Source organism: Gorilla gorilla, chromosome 8 (genome assembly GCF_029281585.2).
Source record: "Gorilla gorilla gorilla isolate KB3781 chromosome 8, NHGRI_mGorGor1-v2.1_pri, whole genome shotgun sequence".
NCBI classification, from domain to species: domain Eukaryota; kingdom Metazoa; phylum Chordata; class Mammalia; order Primates; family Hominidae; genus Gorilla; species Gorilla gorilla.
The window spans coordinates 139,543,474-139,563,952 of record NC_073232.2 but is presented as its reverse complement, the minus strand read 5'-3'; the positions used below and the strand labels follow the sequence as shown (position 1 = coordinate 139,563,952).

Genomic DNA, 20,479 nt, shown 5'->3' with positions numbered 1-20,479 from the left:
CTCATCGTGAGCACCTGGCTGGTGTTAATGCCACATTCCACTGGCACTTAATGCCAGAGGAGGCACTTCATGTTATGAGGACCAAAGCCAAGTGCCCTCTCTATTTTATGCATGAAACATCTCTCAGTGCAAAGCAAAATGTATAGTCAGTATAGTCTACATATGTGTGTGTGTGTGTGTGTGTGTGTGTGTTGGTACTTAGCTAGTTGTGTTTTGACAGTGTTTCTGTCAACAACTGCTGTATACTGTTTCAAAGGAAAAAAATATCTAAAGTGTGCCTAAAATCATCAAGCCATTGGATGTGCAAAACTTCAATAGTAAGCCAATAAATTTTAAAAATAAATTAAATGAGAAGTCACAACATCAACTAAAATCCAGACTTCAAAGAAAGGAAAAAAGATGTTAAGAAGTAATAATCCAACAGTTTCTCAAGCCCCAAATGCTTTATAACCATGATTTCAACCTGCACAAAGAATATTCGGACTATAGACAAGATGGCCGAATAGGAACAGCTCCGGTCTACAGCTCCCAGCGTGAGCGACGCAGAAGACGGGTGATTTCTGCATTTCCATCTGAGGTACCGGGTTCATCTCACTAGGGAGTGCCAGACAGTGGGCGCAGGTCAGTGGGTGCGCGCACCATGCGCGAGCCGAAGCAGGGCGAGGCATTGCCTCACTTGGGAAGCGCAAGGGGTCAGGGAGTTCCCTTTCCTAGTCAAAGAAAGGGGTGACGGACGCACCTGGAAAATCGGGTCACTCCCACCCGAATATTGCGCTTTTCAGACCGGCTTAAAAAACGGCGCACCACGAGACTATATCCCACACCTGACTCGGAGGGTCCTAGGCCCACGGAATCTCGCTGATTGCTAGCACAGCAGTCTGAGATCAAACTGCAAGGCGGCAGCGAGGCTGGGGGAGGGGCGCCCGCCATTGCCCAGGCTTGCTTAGGTAAACAAAGCAGCCAGGAAGCTCGAACTGGGTGGAGCCCACCACAGCTCAAGGAGGCCTGCCTGCCTCTGTAGGCTCCACCTCTAGGGGCAGGGCACAGACAAACAAAAAGACAGCAGTAACCTCTGCAGACTTAAATGTCCCTGTCTGACAGCTTTGAAGAGAGCAGTGGTTCTCCCAGCACGCAGCTGGAGATCTGAGAACGGGCAGACTGCCTCCTCAAGTGGGTCCCTGACCCCTGACCCCCGAGCAGCCTAACTGGGAGGCACCCCCCAGCAGGGGCACACTGACACCTCACAAGGCAGGGTATTCCAACAGACCTGCAGCTGAGGGTCCTGTCTGTTAGAAGGAAAACTAACAAACAGAAAGGACATCCACACCGAAAACCCATCTGAACATCACCATCATCAAAGACCAAAAGTAGATAAAACCACAAAGATGGGGAAAAAACAGAACAGAAAAACTGGAAACTCTAAAACGCAGAGCACCTCTCCTCCTCCAAAGGAACGCAGTTCCTCACCAGCAACGGAACAAAGCTGGATGGAGAATGATTTTGACGAGCTGAGAGAAGAAGGCTTCAGACGTTCAAATTACTCTGAGCTATGGGAGGACATTCAAACCAAAGGCAAAGAAGTTGAAAACTTTGAAAAAAATTTAGACGAATGTATAACTAGAATAACCAATACAGAGAAGTGCTTAAAGGAGCTGATGGAGCTGAAAACCAAGGCTCGAGAACTACGTGAAGAATGCAGAAGCCTCAGGAGCTGATGAGATCAACTGGAAGAAAGGGTATCAGTGATGGAAGATGAAATGAATGAAATGAAGCGAGAAGGGAAGTCTAGAGAAAAAAGAATAAAAAGAAATGAGCAAAGCCTCCAAGAAATATGGGACTATGTGAAAAGACCAAATCTACGTCTGATTGGTGTACCTGAAAGTGATGGGGAGAATGGAACCAAGTTGGAAAACACTCTGCAGGATATTATCCAGGAGAACTTCCCCAATCTAGCAAGGCAGGCCAACTTTCAGATTCAGGAAATACAGAGAACGCCACAAAGATACTCCTCGAGAAGAGCAACTCCAAGACACATAATTGTCAGATTCACCAAAGTTGAAATGAAGGAAAAAATGTTAAGGGCAGCCAGAGAGAAAGGTCGGGTTACCCTCAAAGGGAAGCCCATCAGACTAACAGCAGATTTCTCAGCAGAAACCCTACAAGCCAGAAGAGAGTGGGGGCCAATATTCAACATTCTTAAAGAAAAGAATTTTCAACCCAGAATTTCATATCCAGCCAAACTAAGCTTCATAAGTGAAGAAGGAATAAAATCCTTTACAGACAAGCAAATGCTGAGAGATTTTGTCACCACCAGGCCTGCCCTAAAAGAACTCCTGAAGGAAGCGCTAAACATGGAAAGGAACAACCGGTACCAGCCGCTGCAAAATCATGCCAAAATGTAAAGACCATCGAGACTAGGAAGAAACCACATCAACTAATGAGCAAAATCACCAGCTAACACTATAATGACAGGATCAAATTCACACATAACAATATTGACTTTAAATGTAAATGGACTAAATTCTCCAATTAAAAGACACAGACTGGCAAGTTGGATAAAGAGTCAAGACCCATCAGTGTGCTGTATTCAGGAAACCCATCTCACGTGCAGAGACACACATAGGCTCAAAATAAAAGGATGGAGGAAGATCTACCAAGCAAATGGAAAACAAAACAAGGCAGGGGTTGCAATCCTAGTCTCTGATAAAACAGACTTTAAACCAACAAAGATCAAAAGAGACAAAGAAGGCCATTACATAATGGTCAAGGGATCAATTCAACAAGAACAGCTAACTATCCTAAATATATATGCACCCAATACAGGAGCACCCAGATTCATAAAGCAAGTCCTGAGTGACCTACAAAGAGACTTAGACTCCCACACATTAATAATGGGAGACTTTAACACCCCACTGTCAACATTAGACAGATCAACGAGACAGAAAGTCAACAAGGATACCCAGGAATTGAACTCAGCTCTGCACCAAGCGGACCTAATAGACATCTACAGAACTCTCCACCCCAAATCAACAGAATATACATTTTTTTCAGCACCATACCACACCTATTCCAAAATTGACCACATAGTTGGAAGTAAAGCTCTCCTCAGCAAATGTAAAAGAACAGAAATTATAACAAACTATCTCTCAGACCACAGTGCAATCAAACTAGAACTCAGGATTAAAAATCTCACTCAAAGCCGCTCAACTACATGGAAACTGAACAACCTGCTCCTGAATGACTACTGGGTACATAACGAAATGAAGGCAGAAATAAAGATGTTCTTTGAAACCAACGAGAACAAAGACACAACATACCAGAATCTCTGGGATGCATTCAAAGCAGTGTGTAGAGGGAAATTTATAGCACTAAATGCCCACAAGAGAAAGCAGGAAAGATCCAAAATTGACAGCCTAACATCACAATTAAAAGAACTAGAAAAGCAAGAGCAAACACATTCAAAAGCTAGCAGAAGGCAAGAAATAACTAAAATCAGAGCAGAACTGAAGGAAATAGAGACACAAAAAACCCTTCAAAAAATCAATGAATCCAGGAGCTGGTTTTTTGAAAGGATCAACAAAATTGATAGACCGCTAGCAAGACTAATAAAGAAAAAAAGAGAGAAGAATCAAATAGACACAATAAAAAATGATAAAGGGGATATCACCACCGATCCCACAGAAATACAAACTACCATCAGAGAATACTACAAACACCTCTACGCAAATAAACTAGAAAATCTAGAAGAAATGGATACTTTCCTCGACACATACACTCTCCCAAGACTAAACCAGGAAGAAGTTGAATCTCTGAATAGACCAATAACTGGAGCTGAAATTGTGGCAATAATCAATAGTTTACCAACCAAAAAGAGTCCAGGACCAGATGGATTCACAGCCGAATTCTACCAGAGGTACAAGGAGGAACTGGTACCATTGCTTCTGAAACTATTCCAATCAATAGAAAAAGAGGGAATCCTCCCTAACTCATTTTATGAGGCCAGCATCATTCTGATACCAAAGCCGGGCAGAGACACAACCAAAAAAGAGAATTTTAGACCAATATCCTTGATGAACATTGATGCAAAAATCCTCAATAAAATACTGGCAAACCAAATCCAGCAGCACATCAAAAAGCTTATCCACCATGATCAAGTGGGCTTCATCCCTGGGATGCAAGGCTGGTTCAATATACGCAAATCAATAAATGTAATCCAGCATATAAACAGAGCCAAAGACAAAAACCACATGATTGTCTCAATAGATGCAGAAAAAGCCTTTGACAAAATTCAAAAACCCTTCATGCTAAAAACTCTCAATAAATTAGGTATTGATGGGACGTATTTCAAAATAATAAGAGCTATCTATGACAAACCCACAGCCAATATCATACTGAATGGGCAAAAACTGGAAGCATTCCCTTTGAAAACTGGCACAAGACAGGGATGCCCTCTCTCACCGCTCCTATTCAACATAGTGTTGGAAGTTCTGGCCAGGGCAATCAGGCAGGAGAAGGAAATAAAGGGTATTCAATTGGGAAAAGAGGAAGTCAAATTGTCCCTGTTTGCAGACGACATGATTGTTTATCTAGAAAACCCCATTGTCTCAGCCCAAAATCTCCTTAAGCTGATAAGCAACTTCAGCAAAGTCTCAGGATACAAAATCAATGTACAAAAATCACAAGCATTCTTATACACCAACAACAGACAAACAGAGAGCCAAATCATGAGTGAACTCCCATTCACAATTGCTTCAAAGAGAATAAAATACCTAGGAATCCAACTTACAAGGGATGTGAAGGACCTCTTCAAGGAGAACTACAAACCACTGCTCAAGGAAATAAAAGAGGATACAAACAAATGGAAGAACATTCCATGCTCATGGGTAGGAAGAATCAATATCGTGAAAATGGCCATACTGCCCAAGGTCATTTACAGATTCAATGCCATCCCCATCAAGCTACCAATGACTTTCTTCACAGAATTGGAAAAAACTACTTTAAAGTTCATATGGTACCAAAAAAGAGCCCGCATTGCCAAGTCAATCCTAAGCCAAAAGAACAAAGCTGGAGGCATCACACTACCTGACTTCAAACTATACTACAAGGCTACAGCAACCAAAACAGCATGGTACTGGTACCAAAACAGAGATATAGATCAATGGAACAGAACAGAGCCCTCAGAAATAACGCCGCATACCTACAACTATCTGATCTTTGACAAACCTGAGAAAAACAAGCAATGGGGAAAGGATTCCCTATTTAATAAATGGTGCTGGGAAAACTGGCTAGCCATATGTAGAAAGCTGAAACTGGATCCCTTCCTTACACCTTATACAAAAATCAATTCAAGATGGATTAAAGATTTAAATGTTAGACCTAAAACGATAAAAACCCTAGAAGAAAACCTAGGCATTACCATTCAGGACATAGGCATGGGCAAGGACTTCATGTCTAAAACACCAAAAGCAATGGCAACAAAAGACAAAATTGACAAATGGGATCTAATTAAACTAAAGAGCTTCTGCACAGCAAAAGAAACTACCATCAGAGTGAACAGGCAACCTACAACATGGGAGAAAATATTCGCAACCTACTCATCTGACAAAGGGCTAATATCCAGAATCTACAATGAACTCAAACAAATTTACAAGAAAAAAACAAACAACCCCATCAAAAAGTGGGCGAAGGATATGAACAGACACTTCTCAAAAGAAGACATTTATGCTGCCAAAAAACACATGAAAAAATGCTCATCATCACTGGCCATCAGAGAAATGCAAATCAAAACCACTATGAGATATCATCTCACACCAGTTAGAATGGCAATCATTAAAAAGTCAGGAAACAACAGGTGCTGGAGAGGATGTGGAGAAATAGGAACACTTTTACACTGTTGGTGGGACTGTAAACTAGTTCAACCATTGTGGAAGACAGTGTGGCGATTCCTCAAGGATCTAGAACTAGAAATACCATTTGACCCAGCCATCCCATTACTGGGTATATACCCAAAGGACTATAAATCATGCTGCTATAAACACACATGCACACGTATGTTTATTGCGGCATTATTCACAATAGCAAAGACTTGGAACCAACCCAAATGTCCAACAATGACAGACTGGATTAAGAAAATGTGGCACATATACACCATGGAATACTATGCAGCCATAAAAAATGATGAGTTCATGTCCTTTGTAGGGACATGGATGAAATTGGAAACCATCATTCTCAGTAAACTATAGCAAGAACAAAAAACCAAACACCGCATATTCTCACTCATAGGTGGGAACTGAACAATGAGATCACGTGGACACAGGAAGGGGAACATCACACTCTGGGGACTGTTGTGGGGTGGGGGAGGGCGGAGGGATAGCATTGGGAGATATACCTAATGCTAGATGACGAGTTAGTGGGTGCAGCGCACCAGCATGGCACATGTATACATATGTAACTATCCTGCACAATGTGCACATGTACCCTAAAACTTAAAGTATTAAAAAAAAAAAAAGAGTGAGTAGGTATGTGGGTGGGAGGCACTCCTTGCCAAGGAGAGGGCATCATGAACAAAAGCAGAACTTATGTCATCAGTCATAGGGAAAAAGAACAGGATATGCATCAGCTTTTTATAAACCCAACTAGAAAACCTATTAACTTATTTTGTAAATGAAAAATTGCATCTTTACTCACTTAAAAATGCTTTTTGTTAAAATAGGATTTTTTTTGTCACTTGTTGCAAGGAGGAAACTATACATTTTGTATATTACATGTTTACTGCTTTGTAATTTTAGAAGATGCAAATAAAACTTTAATAAGAAAAAAAAAAAGAATATTCAACTATGCACCCTTAATTGGGATGCAGAGGTGCTTCTCTGGACGGAGGTAGAACAGGAAAGAAAACACGCAGTCCTCCTGACTGGCCATCCACAGGTTGCCACTGGTGCCATGGTCCTGGGGGCAGGTCCCCTGCACGTGGGCACTAATTTTTCCCTCTCTCCCATCCTAAGGTAAGCGGTGCCTTTCCTCTGATCCAAGCCCTCAGCTCAGTGCGGCCAATGACTCAAATTCCTTCACGGCAACGAAAGCAAATGGCAAAGTACCTGCAAACAGCCTACCCTGCAAATTTGCCTTCTGAGCACCAACACGACTTATCTTTAAGGAACTGGCATCTCCAAGGTGGAATCCCTTTCTAGGGCTTAAGGCCCTTTCCTGTCCTGACTATAAGCCAAATTAATTTTGGCAGAAATAGCAGAGAGCTTGCCATCCTGGACTCTGATACATCTGGTAGATAATACTTATAAGTGAGGAAATGCATTCTATTTAAAAAGGGAGAAATTGTTAAGTTACAGAAATAAGCATGGACGATTTTCCTCATGAAAGGAGCTGCATGCGATTATGAGGTGTCCATAGACATCATATATGGCAGGCTGGTGAAAATGTAATATGCTACGTCAATGGATTGAGGAAAACACTTCCTGGCTGAAAGGATGAATCATGGGGAGAGGAGGAGAGGCCACAGAGAAATGAGCCAAGGTGGTTGTCAAAATGTGGTCAAGAGATCAAAATCCTCCATCCTTTGCAGACTGCAAGCATCATCCTGATCTGTTTGGGATGGTCTCCATATGGCCATGATTTTTTTTTTTTTTATGTGTAACACATAGACACTGGAAATAAATAGCAACATGATCTCACAAACTCCAAATCGGGATGAAATTTCAAAGTTTGAAAGGACAAGTGTAAGATTAATTGATTGCAGATAGAACAAAACCAAACAATAGTTTTTGACTGAAAATCTCTGATGTTGAAATGGTCAACGACCAGGCGAGACTGAATGGATCAGGTCAGCTAAATCCCCTTCATTTGATGAGCTAGTCTTTCAGACAAGTCCAATTATAACCAACCACTGTTATAACCAACATGCTGACTGGTAACATCTTATGCATTTCCTAACTGAGAGAATAATCTCTTCTGTTTTCTATGGGCAGAATTTTGAATTCTCAACTGATTCCTTCCCTATGATCTTCTCTTGTTCAGTGTCTCCTATACAAAGATCTACACCATGGCCGGGTGTGGTGGCTCATGCCTGTTATCCCAGCACTTTGGGAGGACAAGGCGGGTGGATCACTTGAGCCCAGGAGTTCGAGACCAGCCTGGGCCATATGACGAAACCCCATCTCTCTAAGAAAATAAACCCACAAAAAATTAGCTAGGCACGGTGGTAGGTGTCGGTAGTCCCAGCTACCTGGGAAGCTCAGCTGGGAGGATTGCTTGAACCCAGTAGTTAAAGGCTGCAGTGAGCCATGATCCTGCCACTGCACTCCAGCCTGGACAACAGAGTGAGACCCTGTCTTGGAAAAAAAAAACAAAATCTACATTGTAAACTGCCAGCTTCCCCCGATAAATGGCAAGGATCATTTTCACCAACCAGTGAGAACCCAGCAACGGTCTTATTTGCCTTTATGTTTTATCTTGCAGTCAGCTTTGAGTATTTCAACTTCTAGAAAGCATCGTTTTCTCTACAATTTTACATATTCTATTTTATATTCATGTTCTACGAACCTTTACTTGCAAGACATACCAAGTCCTCTATGAAAGTGTGTGGGCTTCAAAACACTAATCATTATTAGGTCCCAGCCTAGCCTGAAAAAGAACAGGAAGTCTCAAACACAAAACCTATGCCCACAGAGAGGAATGCCTGGAAGCGATTGATAATCACAGTTGCAAACTACACTAGCTCTGAGGAAATGCAAATGCTGGTTTCATGTCTTTATTATCCTGAGAGCAGAGGGTACAGTAGGCAGGGAGGGATAGGGAAGCTGTGAGCTGGAGTAGTTGAATTTTTAAAAATTCTGTTACAAGTCTGAGTAGCCGACAACTGTGGATAAGGTTTTGTTACACGCTATGTAGTCAATATGAACAAGAAAGTCTAATTCCAAAATAGGGAAAATTACATTCAGTACTGGCCTCTCTCTCACCCACCACATGTTGTAGAAATGTCTTTCTCAAGCAAAAGTAAAGCAGTTAATAAGAAACGGTTTCTTCGAGGTGACAAAGGGATTCGGTCTACCTGGCAGACTCACTTCTTACCAGGTCATTCCTATCACTTAAAATTCCAGTAGGGGTTAGTAGTACATAAACTCAAGCACCCTACTGGAGCACGAAGGCAAACCCTAAGACTAGAAGAGACACAAAAATTCAAGCAAGTGGTCACATTCTCATTAACAACCAAGGAGAACTCTATGATAGCCATGGTATGATTGCTGGCCATTAGACTATGCTGCACACACAAAGCGTGAATCCGAGCAAGTCAGCTAATAAGAGTTCCAGGATGGATACCAGCATGTAGGTGCCAACAGGGAAAGGTCTGTGCTCCCAACAGAACCTGAGAGCTTCAGTGAAAACTTAGCAGCTGCTCCCCTCTGGGAAGATTATAAAGCACTTCTGGGTGCTAGCACACAAGCACACTTCTACTCTTTCTGTGCTGTGCTCATCTTAAATGTCATCTTGCCATCTGGTACTCTCAGATCCTAGAGCACAGCTATAATGTCAGGCCATCGCCAATCAGTTCCCATCTTGGACATAACCAAGTGAACACCGTACTTTGGGACAGTCATTAAATCCTGTAATTTTGATTCTTGATTTACAAGTTATATCACCAAAACTAATAGACATTGTCTTTAATTACATTTTACAAGCCCTGTGTATCGAGGAAAGGTATGTTCACAGAGACAAAGACAAACAAGCACACAAATATATAAGAGACCACAGAGGCTGATTTTGTCCATTTCTAAGCCGTAGGTGGTAAAACTACATGTCCAACTGTGCCATTAAAACTGAAATACAGACTCCAGAAGCTTCTGGAACCACTGCTCCTCCAGCCGAGGCAAGGAAGTCTCTGGTACTTGTTAAGGGGTGGAGGGAGCAGGGAAGTCTGGCAACACATAAAATATTAATCTAGTAAGAGGCAATCTATATATACACATATATGGCAGGTAGATAAAGACATAGAATATGGTATCTGTAATTTCCGTAAGAGGATTACTTTATGACAATACTAGGGAGACGTGATTTTTCTAGACTGCACAGTAAGATTCGCTCTTATGAAACACATTGATAAACGGTGCATACACTTCTAAAGGTGAAGAAAGTAAGTAGCAATGTAATGAATTCCACACTCAAAATTCACTCACGTAAGCAGTAAACCTTGTGGAAAAGTTGTTATGTTTTATGGACACTCGAATAAAGACAAAACAAAAACTCCTAACACTCTCTTGGGAAATAGGAGACCTACTTAAGACCAAGAGGCAGGGTAGCTAGGTGGCTCAGGCACGGCTCTGGGGTGGATGCTCTGGAGTTAAATTTTGGCACTAACACCGCCCAGCTCTGTGTCTTTTGGCAAGTGACCCAACCTCCATGCCTCAATTTTTCCATGTGTAAAGTGGGCCTAAACACAACAGCTGTCCCAGAGGGCTGCTGAGGGTATGAAGGACGTGATGGCATGTGACATCCCCACAGCAGTGCCTGGTGCTGGGAGGCACGCCCAATGTTAGCTCACTCTCAGCTCCAGAACGCAAACGTGCAACGCCTCACAAAGAATGGGTATGTACAGGGAAAGTGATGCAAACCCTTCATTTTGAAGCTAGTATTGAAGCAAAGGTGTCAAAGAATACTTAAGGGTCTCCCAACCAGCTGTCTCCAGACAGTTTCAAGTATCTTACCACATGGAGGCAATAACCTTTTTCAAAAACCCACCTGATCCAGCTTCTAAACATTCATGTTGTTTATTCAACACAAAGGGCAGCATTTGGGGGCAGAAGGATGTGGGAATAAAAGTTACAGTTATCAGTGACCAACTCCAATCAGGACCTAAAATGCCTCCTCGGTGGCTGACTCTTGTGCTGTGTGGGCCTGGGAGCTTGTTTCTGCTGAATGTGTCAACTGGGATAGGAATATGGGTTTGTTTGAGCTTCTGAGAGTAAGAATCTCCGCAAATAAAAGTGTCTTTACTTGAAACCAACACCTCAGCACACAGGTACACACACACACAGCCACATGCACACACATGCAGGTACACACACAGATGAGCACGGGTACACACACACACATGCACACACACAGATCAGCACGGGTACACACATACACACACCCACATGCACACACATGCAGGTACACACACAGATGAGCATGGGTATACACACACCCACCCACATGCACACACACAGATGAGCACGGGTACACACACACACCCACATGCACACACATGCAGGTACACACACACACACCCACATGCACACACACAGAGGAGCACGGGTACACACACACACACCCACATGCACACACACAGATGAGCACGGGTACACACACGCACACCCACATGCACACACATGCAGGTACACACACACACATCCACATGCACACACAATGAGCATGGGTACACACATGCACACTCACATGCACACACAGGCAGGTACACACACACACCCACATGCACACACACAGATGAGCACAGGTACACACACGCACACCCACATGCACACACATGCAGGTACACACACACCCACATGCACACACACAGATGAGCACGGGTACACACACGCACACACACATGCACACACAGATGAGCATGGGTACACACACACACACACACCCACATACACACACACAGATGAGCATGGGTACACACACGCACACCCACATGCACACACATGCAGGGACACACACGAACACCCACATGCACACACATGCAGGGACACACACGAACACCCACATGCACACACATGCAGGGACACACACACCCACATGCACACACATGCAGGTACACATACAGATGAGCACAGGTACACACACACCCACATGCACACACACAGATGAGCACGGGTACACACACACACCCACATGCACACACACAGATGAGCACGGGTACACACACACCCACATGCACACACACAGATGAGTACGGGTACACACACACCCACATGCACACACACAGATGAGCACGGGTACACACACACACCCACATGCACACACACAGATGAGCACGGGTACACACACACACCCACATGCACACACACAGATGAGCACAGGTACACACACACACACACACACATGCACACACACAGATGAGCACAGGTACACATACACACCCCCACATGCACACACATAGATGAGCACGGGTACACACACGCACACACACATGCACACACATAGATGAGCACGGGTACACACCCACATGCACACACAGATGAGCACGGGTACACACACACACACCTACATGCACACACACATGAGCACGGGTACACACATGCACACCCACATTCATACACATGCAGGGACACACACAGATGAGCACGGGTACACACACACACACCCACAAGCACACACACAGATGAGCACGGGTACACACACGCACACCCACATGCACACACATGCAGGTACACACACAGATGAGCATGGGTACACACACAGGCACACATCACTTCTCTGCAGGAAGCTCCCACGGAGGAAACACTGTTTGCTCAACGACCTGGCCTCGCAGTACTAGAATCCTTGATTAGAAGGTTCAGGATAACATTTTATGTAAAACAGAAAATAAACTGTAGGGATTTTACATTCAGGCTGCTTCCCTTGTCAAGACGTCTTTCCAGCTGCAGTCCGTGTACAGGATAAGCAAGAGAACAAGGTGGACTTTATTATCACCAAGGTAGACTTTATCCTCAGAGGTCTCATCCAATCAACTGCTGAGAGGACACTGAGCACTGTGGCTTCTCCCCAGAGTTTCCCTGTCCTCAAAACAAAAGACTCTCTTCCCGGTTTCTAAGATGCAAAGGCTTTGGTCCAAAATGCCACTGTACCAACCTGCTGCTGCAGCGCGGGTACCTCTGTCAGGCGCCGTACCCTGTGAAGGGGCTCTAGTGAGTAGGGGTGCTGGCCAGGGAAGTTGCCACTGGTTTGCAGCAAATTCATGATTCCAAGGAATGTGGATCAAGCCACCTGCTCACCCCAGAAACAATAGAATATCCCAGGAGAAGCTGGACAGGGTCTCCGGAGAAGGAAACCAGAACCATAGCACTCCCAGGGTTGAGCCCCAGACCACTTACTGTGTGGCTTTGCATCTCGGCCAGTGCTGCAGCAACCCTTATGTAGCGCAGGGTTGGCGGCAGGAGGAAGACAGTGAAGTAGGAAGAGAGAATGATGCGGCTATGATGTTCCAACTGAAAACAGGCTCTCAATTATAAAAAAAAAAATCATGAACTAAGTAGATTTTGACTATGCCCTCCTAAACGGGAGACCCTCGGAGTAGGAGCGACATGAATGCAACTTCAGGGAGCCCATCCCGCCTGACCTTTGTCGGAGCAGTGCTCACCCAGGGCCACGGAATCCACAGCCTGAGAGCCAGGACGTGCTGCTCTGCTGGGAGACCCAGAAGGTCAGGTCTACACGTAGAGGAGTCAAGAGGTGGAGAACAGCATCCACACGGGCCGCCTCCACACCCTGTGCTCAGGCGCCTGCTCAGCCACACCTCTGCTCCTGGCCAATGATGTCATGAGATCTATGGCTCCAGGACAGCGGGGTTTTTGATTATTGTTGCTGATGTGTTTGTTTGTTTTTGCTATGTGCAAAATACAGCCATTAAAAACACAATGCTCTAGAGCTCTTCAGAGGAAATCTAGACTGTCAATCACAAAAGTTCACCCTAACAGAGAAAAAGGGAAAAGACCAGTGCTTTCTATTAAGTCCACCATTTTCTAGATGACGACTCAGAAGCTGAGAGAAGGCCACAGGAATAATTTAAAGTCACCCAGCAGGTGGAAGAGTGAGGAGGAGCAGAGGTCAGGACCCCCACTCTGCTCCCCGGGCCAGAGCTAAGGCTACAGCAATACCAGGGTCTCCGGGGCTTCCTCACCATCTACTCTCAAATGCCGTCTTTGATGTGTGGAAGGAGACTTCCAGCTTAGTAACATCCGACGCGGGGTGAACATCACTCCCTCCCTCATGCTTACCCCTCGGGGAGGTTTGTAGGACTCCCGCAGCCATGGTACACAAGGCCAATCTGTCTCTGCTGCCCCAGAAAGCAGAAAAACCCAGAGGAGGCCAAAGGAAAGGTCGTGCTGCTTTGGATTTGTCGAAGGGAAGGACAACAGGCATTAAAGAGAGGCAAAGCCATCACAGGAAATGCAATTTAACATCCTAGGGAGATACACTACACACCTATCAGCATGGCTAAAGGCAAAAACAGTGTCAACAGCAAAGGCTGGATGCAGAGCAACCGAATCACTTACACGGCTGGTGGGAATGTAAAATGGTACAGCCATAGATTGGCAGTTTCCTACGTCACGAAATGTGCAATTACCCGACAAGCCAGCATTTGTCCAGGAAGGCATTTATGCCACAGAAACGAACTCATGTTCACCCAAAAACTGATGCACGAAGGCCGGTGGCAGCTTTATTCGTAAGAGCCACAAACTGGGGCTAGCCCAGACGTCCTTCAACAGGAAAATGGTTCATCACACTTGGTCCAGGTGTACCATGGGACACTACCCAGCAATAAAAAGGAATAAGCTATTGATACAGGCAACAACCTAAATGGATCTCCAGTGAATTAAGCAAAGTGAAAACAGCCATGCTGAAAGCTTATATACTGTATGATTACACTTATGTAACATTTTTGAAATGAAGCAATTATACAAATGAAGAACGCACGAGTGGTTGAGAGAGCTTAGGGATGGTGGAGTGGGGAGGGGGAGGTATATGTGGCTATAACTGGGCAACAAGAGGAACATTTGTGGTGATGGAAACACTCAGTGGCTTCACGGTGGTGGTGGAGTCCACAGTATATGCATGTGGGGAAACTTTACACAACTCAACACAAACACTAATGAATACAAATTAAACTGAGGAAATCTGAGTAAGATCAGTGAATCGCATCATCGACTCCCTTATACACAAGATCTCTATGACTTCCTACAACTGCACATGAACCCACAATTATCTCCATAAAAATTGCAATGAGAAAGAAAAACAGAGATGAACAGAAAGTTCTTTTTAAAAATCCCACGTGATTGAGAATTCTATGGTCATTGCTAGTGCTTACAGAAATGATAAAACCCAATGTGCTAGAAAATTAACCAACAGCCCTCACTGGAGATTATAAACAAGGCACAAGTTCAATATTTAATGAGTATGAAGAAAATGCTCATGATTAAAAAAACTGAAATATGTGAAATGTCAACACTTTGCAAAAGCCTCTTGCATGGAGCTGACAGTGGCTAGGGCTGATAAAAATATGTGGGTAACATGAGAGCGCAGAGCGACGCCGAGCAGAACCCCTGTGCCCATGATGACGGCTAGGGGAGATCCAGCTTCAGGTTGTTTTTCTCCAGGGGACGGAGCTCAAGTTCTTAGAGCCAGAGCCCTGTGTTGTCATAAGGAAGTCACCACAAACTCAGAGTCCCTGTCTCCCTAGAACTGTTTGCAGCACAGAATTAGGAACAGCGTTTGCAGAACATTTTATTGAAGCCAGCTTGGTCTCCAGGCAACACCACTGTTCCCAGTAGACATGAATTGGGAGCCATAGAAAAGGTGAGAGCCGTTCTCCCCACACTTACTTATTTTGCACCATGTTCATGATCACCCAGTCGAAGGGGTAAACGTTCTTTCCAATGAGGTTCTTAAACATGATGAAGGTTTCCATTAGGAAATCCTGAAATAAAAAAACAAAACACTGAAATGGCCCACAAAGAAAAAGGTAAACATGATACCCTCCTGTCAATTAGATTACAAGAGACCCCATTTTAAAGGCTGAATGAAAACATCCTGAAAAGTAATGAAGATGTATTTCATAGGAGCTGTGAATTAGACCTGTCTTTCTGTTTACCTGAGCACCTGCTGTCTGAGACGGCTTCTTCAAGAATATATTCTGAAACAGTCCCTGAGCATGTCTCTCTAATAGTTAAAGAGTAAATCCCCAAAGGTTAGGAATAGGCATTCAAACCCTTTCTGCTTCTAGGAAAACATGATTTTTACAAACAAGGCTTGCAGGTTACAGCTTTTCCTTATGTTTGCTCTAAATCAATTTTTCATGATGAACAGGACACATCAGGTTGAATACGGGATACTACTGTCTGTTCCTTTCTCTTACGGAATTTCAAAACGAAAGGCTCCAACAGGTACTCCTGACCATGTGCACAGATTTGGCATGCAATAAACCATTTGAGTGTGCGGCCGTGTTGCCCAACTCTCCTAGGTGGCAGCTACATCCCCAAAAGCTACCGAGTTATGCTTCTGATGTCTTAGATGATGCTGTGTACTTCGCAGGGCAACTGAAAAGAAGCAGGGTTCGGTACACACCCAGCTGCTCTACCCTGCTTCCATGGAATGTGCCTGACATCAGGAAGGGGTAGTCGGTTCCTAGGGACTCCAGTGTGTGTCTATCAGAATTAGAAGATTTCCTACTTTCGAGAGCTTGACAGGTGCTCTGAGCTAACCTGAACAAAACAAGTGGCTATCCCAAAAAGCACACATCCCTGGTAGCCCCAAGCTCACTCAACACTCAAGGTAGGAAATGAAAAGACAACCGAGAACTGTCTTAGAAAAATGAGGCCATGGTCAGGGATTGCCAAATGAGTGGATATTTCTCATTTATTTAATCTCCTGAATCATAATTAGGTGCAATGGCTGTGAAGGCCAAGGTGGTGAACAGAATTTAAGCAGCCAAGAAAGCAATTCCCAGTACGAAGTTCTAAATAAGCAGCTCCTGCAAAGAGGCACAAGTTAAAATTGATGACAATAACAAGCTAATGTTCAAAGTTAAGATACTTTCTCTCCAACTCTAATGGCAAAGTCAGGTCCTAGCAGGTGAAGTCTGCAGTGTGAGGAGTTTGCTGTGCCCCCACCATAAATAAAATGAGTGATCCTGATCACTCTATTAGAGCAGATGCCTCCAGTCTAGGAGACATTAGTGACCCGGACAAAATCAAGTTGGAAAAGTCAGTCCAGATGTCCTCCAAACTCTGTACGTGGGCACTGTGTCCACCTGCTCTCAGGAGCGGGAGCATCCCAGTCCTCCCTTCCGACACAACAAATGGCTTCTTTTCCAGTTTAATTATTGAAATTCATATTTCGCTACTGAGTTTCCTCACTTTGTCAAGAGTTTCCCATTTTAACGACCAGGCTGCATATTTTGTAGGCTGAGTACCGTAATTCAGTCACATCTCTATTTGCATGAAATTGCTGGCTTTCTTGATGATTACTTCTCAAAGCCTAATAATTGAGCTACAGCCTCTCGTTTTTATTATTCTGGAAGAGAAGCATATTTTCCCAATTCTCTTTCTTTTCTAAGAGACACAGTCCCATACTTCATTAGTATGGCTCAGCTGTTAAATTTTGGTACTTTGCTGATCAAACAAAATGCTGCATCTAGTGGAAGATGAGGTTCTGCAAGGCGTCCTTGTTTTCTGCATAATTCACTAGCCATGGCGGTGGCCCCTAACAACTGTGTTTGCCTTGAGCAGCTGATGAGGCTTACCGGACTGTTCCACTAGGGTCTCCAAGTCAACAAGGGATATTTTGTGAAAATTTCATCATTCAATGTGAATTTATTCCTGTTGCATTTTTTGTTTTAGTTTCTATTTATTTTATTTATTTATTTCATTCCCTCACCCAGGCTGGAGTACAGTGGCACGATCTTAGGTCACTGCAGCTTCAACCCTGGGACCCAAGTGATCCGCCCGTTTCAGTATCCTGAGTATCCTGGGACCACAGGTGTGCATCACCATGCCTGGCTAGTTTTTTTATTTTTAGTAGAAATGGCATCTTGCTATATTACCCAGGCTGGTCTTGAACTCCTGGGCTCAAGGAATCCTCCTGCCTCGGCCTCCCAAAGTGTTGGGATTACAGGTATAAGCCACTGTGCCCGGCTGCATGTTTTAGTTTGACTATTCACAAGACGTCTTATACAATAAGCAGGCTGCTCTAACAGCAGCCATCCATCTACTTCAGAGGCAAAATCGTGTCATACCTCTCTCTGCACCTTTCCATCCCTGTGCCCACCAACTAGAATAAAACAGCCATCCTCTCGCACCTGGACTGCCACAGGGGACTCCAAACCCATCAACTTAGGTCCATCCTTGTCCTTTCTTGTCCCCATGCTTCACTTTTCAAATGATAAATCTCATCAAGGCATCAATGCTTTCCAGACATCACACTGAACCCATTTCCCCAATGGCTTCCCAATGCTCTTAGACGAAAGACAAAGCATCTTCACTCTTAGACTTAGGAAATTTCCATTCTGCTCAGCCAAAGGAGTAACCATTATGGACAAGGAACAGTCACAGATTTTCAACCCATCCGATGAAGGATTATTAGGGAAATAGGACATGGCCACATTTTTGTGGATTCAAAGTTTCATCCAAAGATTATCTGACAATTGCAAAGGTAGGAAGAGGTACATATTTTCACAATGGAGGGATCTGGAAGTTATCAGCTTTGAACCCAGCGGTGAAATTCAGCATCGCCAGTAGTGGGTCAGCATGACAAGCCCACTTCCTGTGTTACTTCCTGAACTAACACAGCAGGAAGCTTTCAACAGCAATGCTGAAACACTCTTGCCAAGGAGTTGAGCTTGAATCTCAGAACAAGCTTCTGGTTTGCAGAACATACAGGGGGATAAAGAAACCAGTCGAAAGGCATATTACAAGGCAGCACAAAAAAAGTCCAGAATGGGAGATAGTCTACAAAAGCTAGTGGATTGGTCTCTTCAAAAAAACTGAAAAGCAATGCTATAAAATAAAACAGTGTGATGGTGATGGATTTATTTTAGAAAAAGAAAGATTAAAGAGACACAATCATCAAATGCAATGCGTGAAAAGGACAAAAAAGTTTGGAAAGAATGGACGAAATCTGAATACAAATGGCATGAGGGGTTGTTGCTGAATTCTCATGGAGCAATAAGACCAGTAGAGAATGTCTTTAGTCCCCAGAGACGTTTGCTGAACAGCTTAGGGCAGGTGCATCCCTGTCTCTCACTGACTGAAAGGGGTTGGCTGTATAGATAGAGACACTTGGAGACACATGACGGAAGCAAATATGCCAATGTGCTTTCAACTGATGAACTGAGGTGGCAGGAATCATGGTTTCCTTTTTTTTTTTTTTTTTTTTTTTGAGACAGGGTCTCATGCTATCACCCAGGCTGGAGTGCAATGGCATAATCTTAGCTCACCGCAGCCTCAAATTCCTAGGCTCAAGTGATCCTCCTGCCTCAGCCTCCCAAGTAGCTGAGACTACAGGCATGAGCTATCATACCTGGCTATTTTTTTATATTTTTTGTAGAAATGGGGTCTCACTATGTGGCACAGGCTGGTCTTGAATTTCTGGGCTCAACAGATCCTTCTGCTTCGACCTCCCAAAGTGCTGGGATTACAGGCATGAGCCACTGAGCCTGGCTCCATTGTATTATTCTTTCAGCTTTTCTGTATTTGTAAAATTTTTTGTGATCCACAGGGGAAAGAGAATAAGTAAAACACTGGTGAAATCTGAGTAAGGTCAGATAAGCCCTTTTCCTTGCAGAATCTGATGCTAACTCCAGGTAGATGGTGTCAGAATTGAATTGAATTGTAGGACATCCACCTGGTGGCAGGGAATGGGTTGCGGTGGGAGAGACCCACACACTTCTGGTCACAGAAGTGTGAGAGTGTAGGAAAATGTAGTGTGTTTTCCAAAGCCACACAGTGGGAATTTGTGACAAGTGGCAAGACAACACTCTCTGCTAGAAGTCCCAAAGCCCTCATCGTTCCCTTCCAGCTGACTACAGAGAATCGGGGCACATTCTCTGCTTCTGTTACTGAGACGTGGACACGTGGCAGCCAGCAGCCCCTTGGGCAGGTCAGCATCTCCAGTGTAGAAGATTCTACAGATTCTTTGTGGTTCGAATCCTAAAGGGTTGGGATGGCCTCTGTCCTGAGAGTTCTGAGCTGAACATGTCTATTGTTTTTCTCTTCTGGATCAGTCATTCCGCTTGTGCTCTATATGCTCACTGTCACTGGTGTTGATAGTAAGTGTGATTTTGTATGAAAATGACTCACTCAACCAAAAAGGGCTAAATTTGAGAACCTGAATTAGTACTTGTTAAAAGGAAATAGTCTCAAGAAAATGGAACCAAAAAAGAGCCCGCATCACCAAGTCAATCCTAAGCCAAAAGAACAAAGCTGGAGGCATCACACTACCTGACTTCAAACTATACTACAAGGCTACAGTAACCAAAACAGCATGGTACTGGTTCCAAAACAGAGATATAGATCAATGGAACAGAACAGAGCCCTCAGAAATAATGCCACATATCTACAACTATCTAATCTTTGACAAACCTGAGAAAAACAAGCAATGGGGAAAGGATTCCCTATTTAATAAATGGTGCTGGGAAAACTGGCTAGCCATATGTAGAAAGCTGAAACTGGATCCCTTCCTTACACCTTATACAAAAATTAAT

At 43.9% G+C, this 20,479-nt stretch overlaps 1 protein-coding gene across 2 annotated transcripts in view; it reads right to left on the bottom strand.

Annotated features, from left to right (window-relative positions):
* The window catches only part of DOCK1 (dedicator of cytokinesis 1), a 565,813-nt gene that overhangs the window by 188,008 nt on the left and 357,326 nt on the right, over window positions 1–20,479 (bottom strand). For both annotated transcript variants that reach the window (XM_019035115.4, XM_019035114.4), the window contains exon 29: window positions 15,603–15,697. In XM_019035115.4, the coding sequence (XP_018890660.2) occupies window positions 15,603–15,697 (95 nt within the window). The remainder of the gene's footprint in view (window positions 1–15,602; window positions 15,698–20,479) is intronic.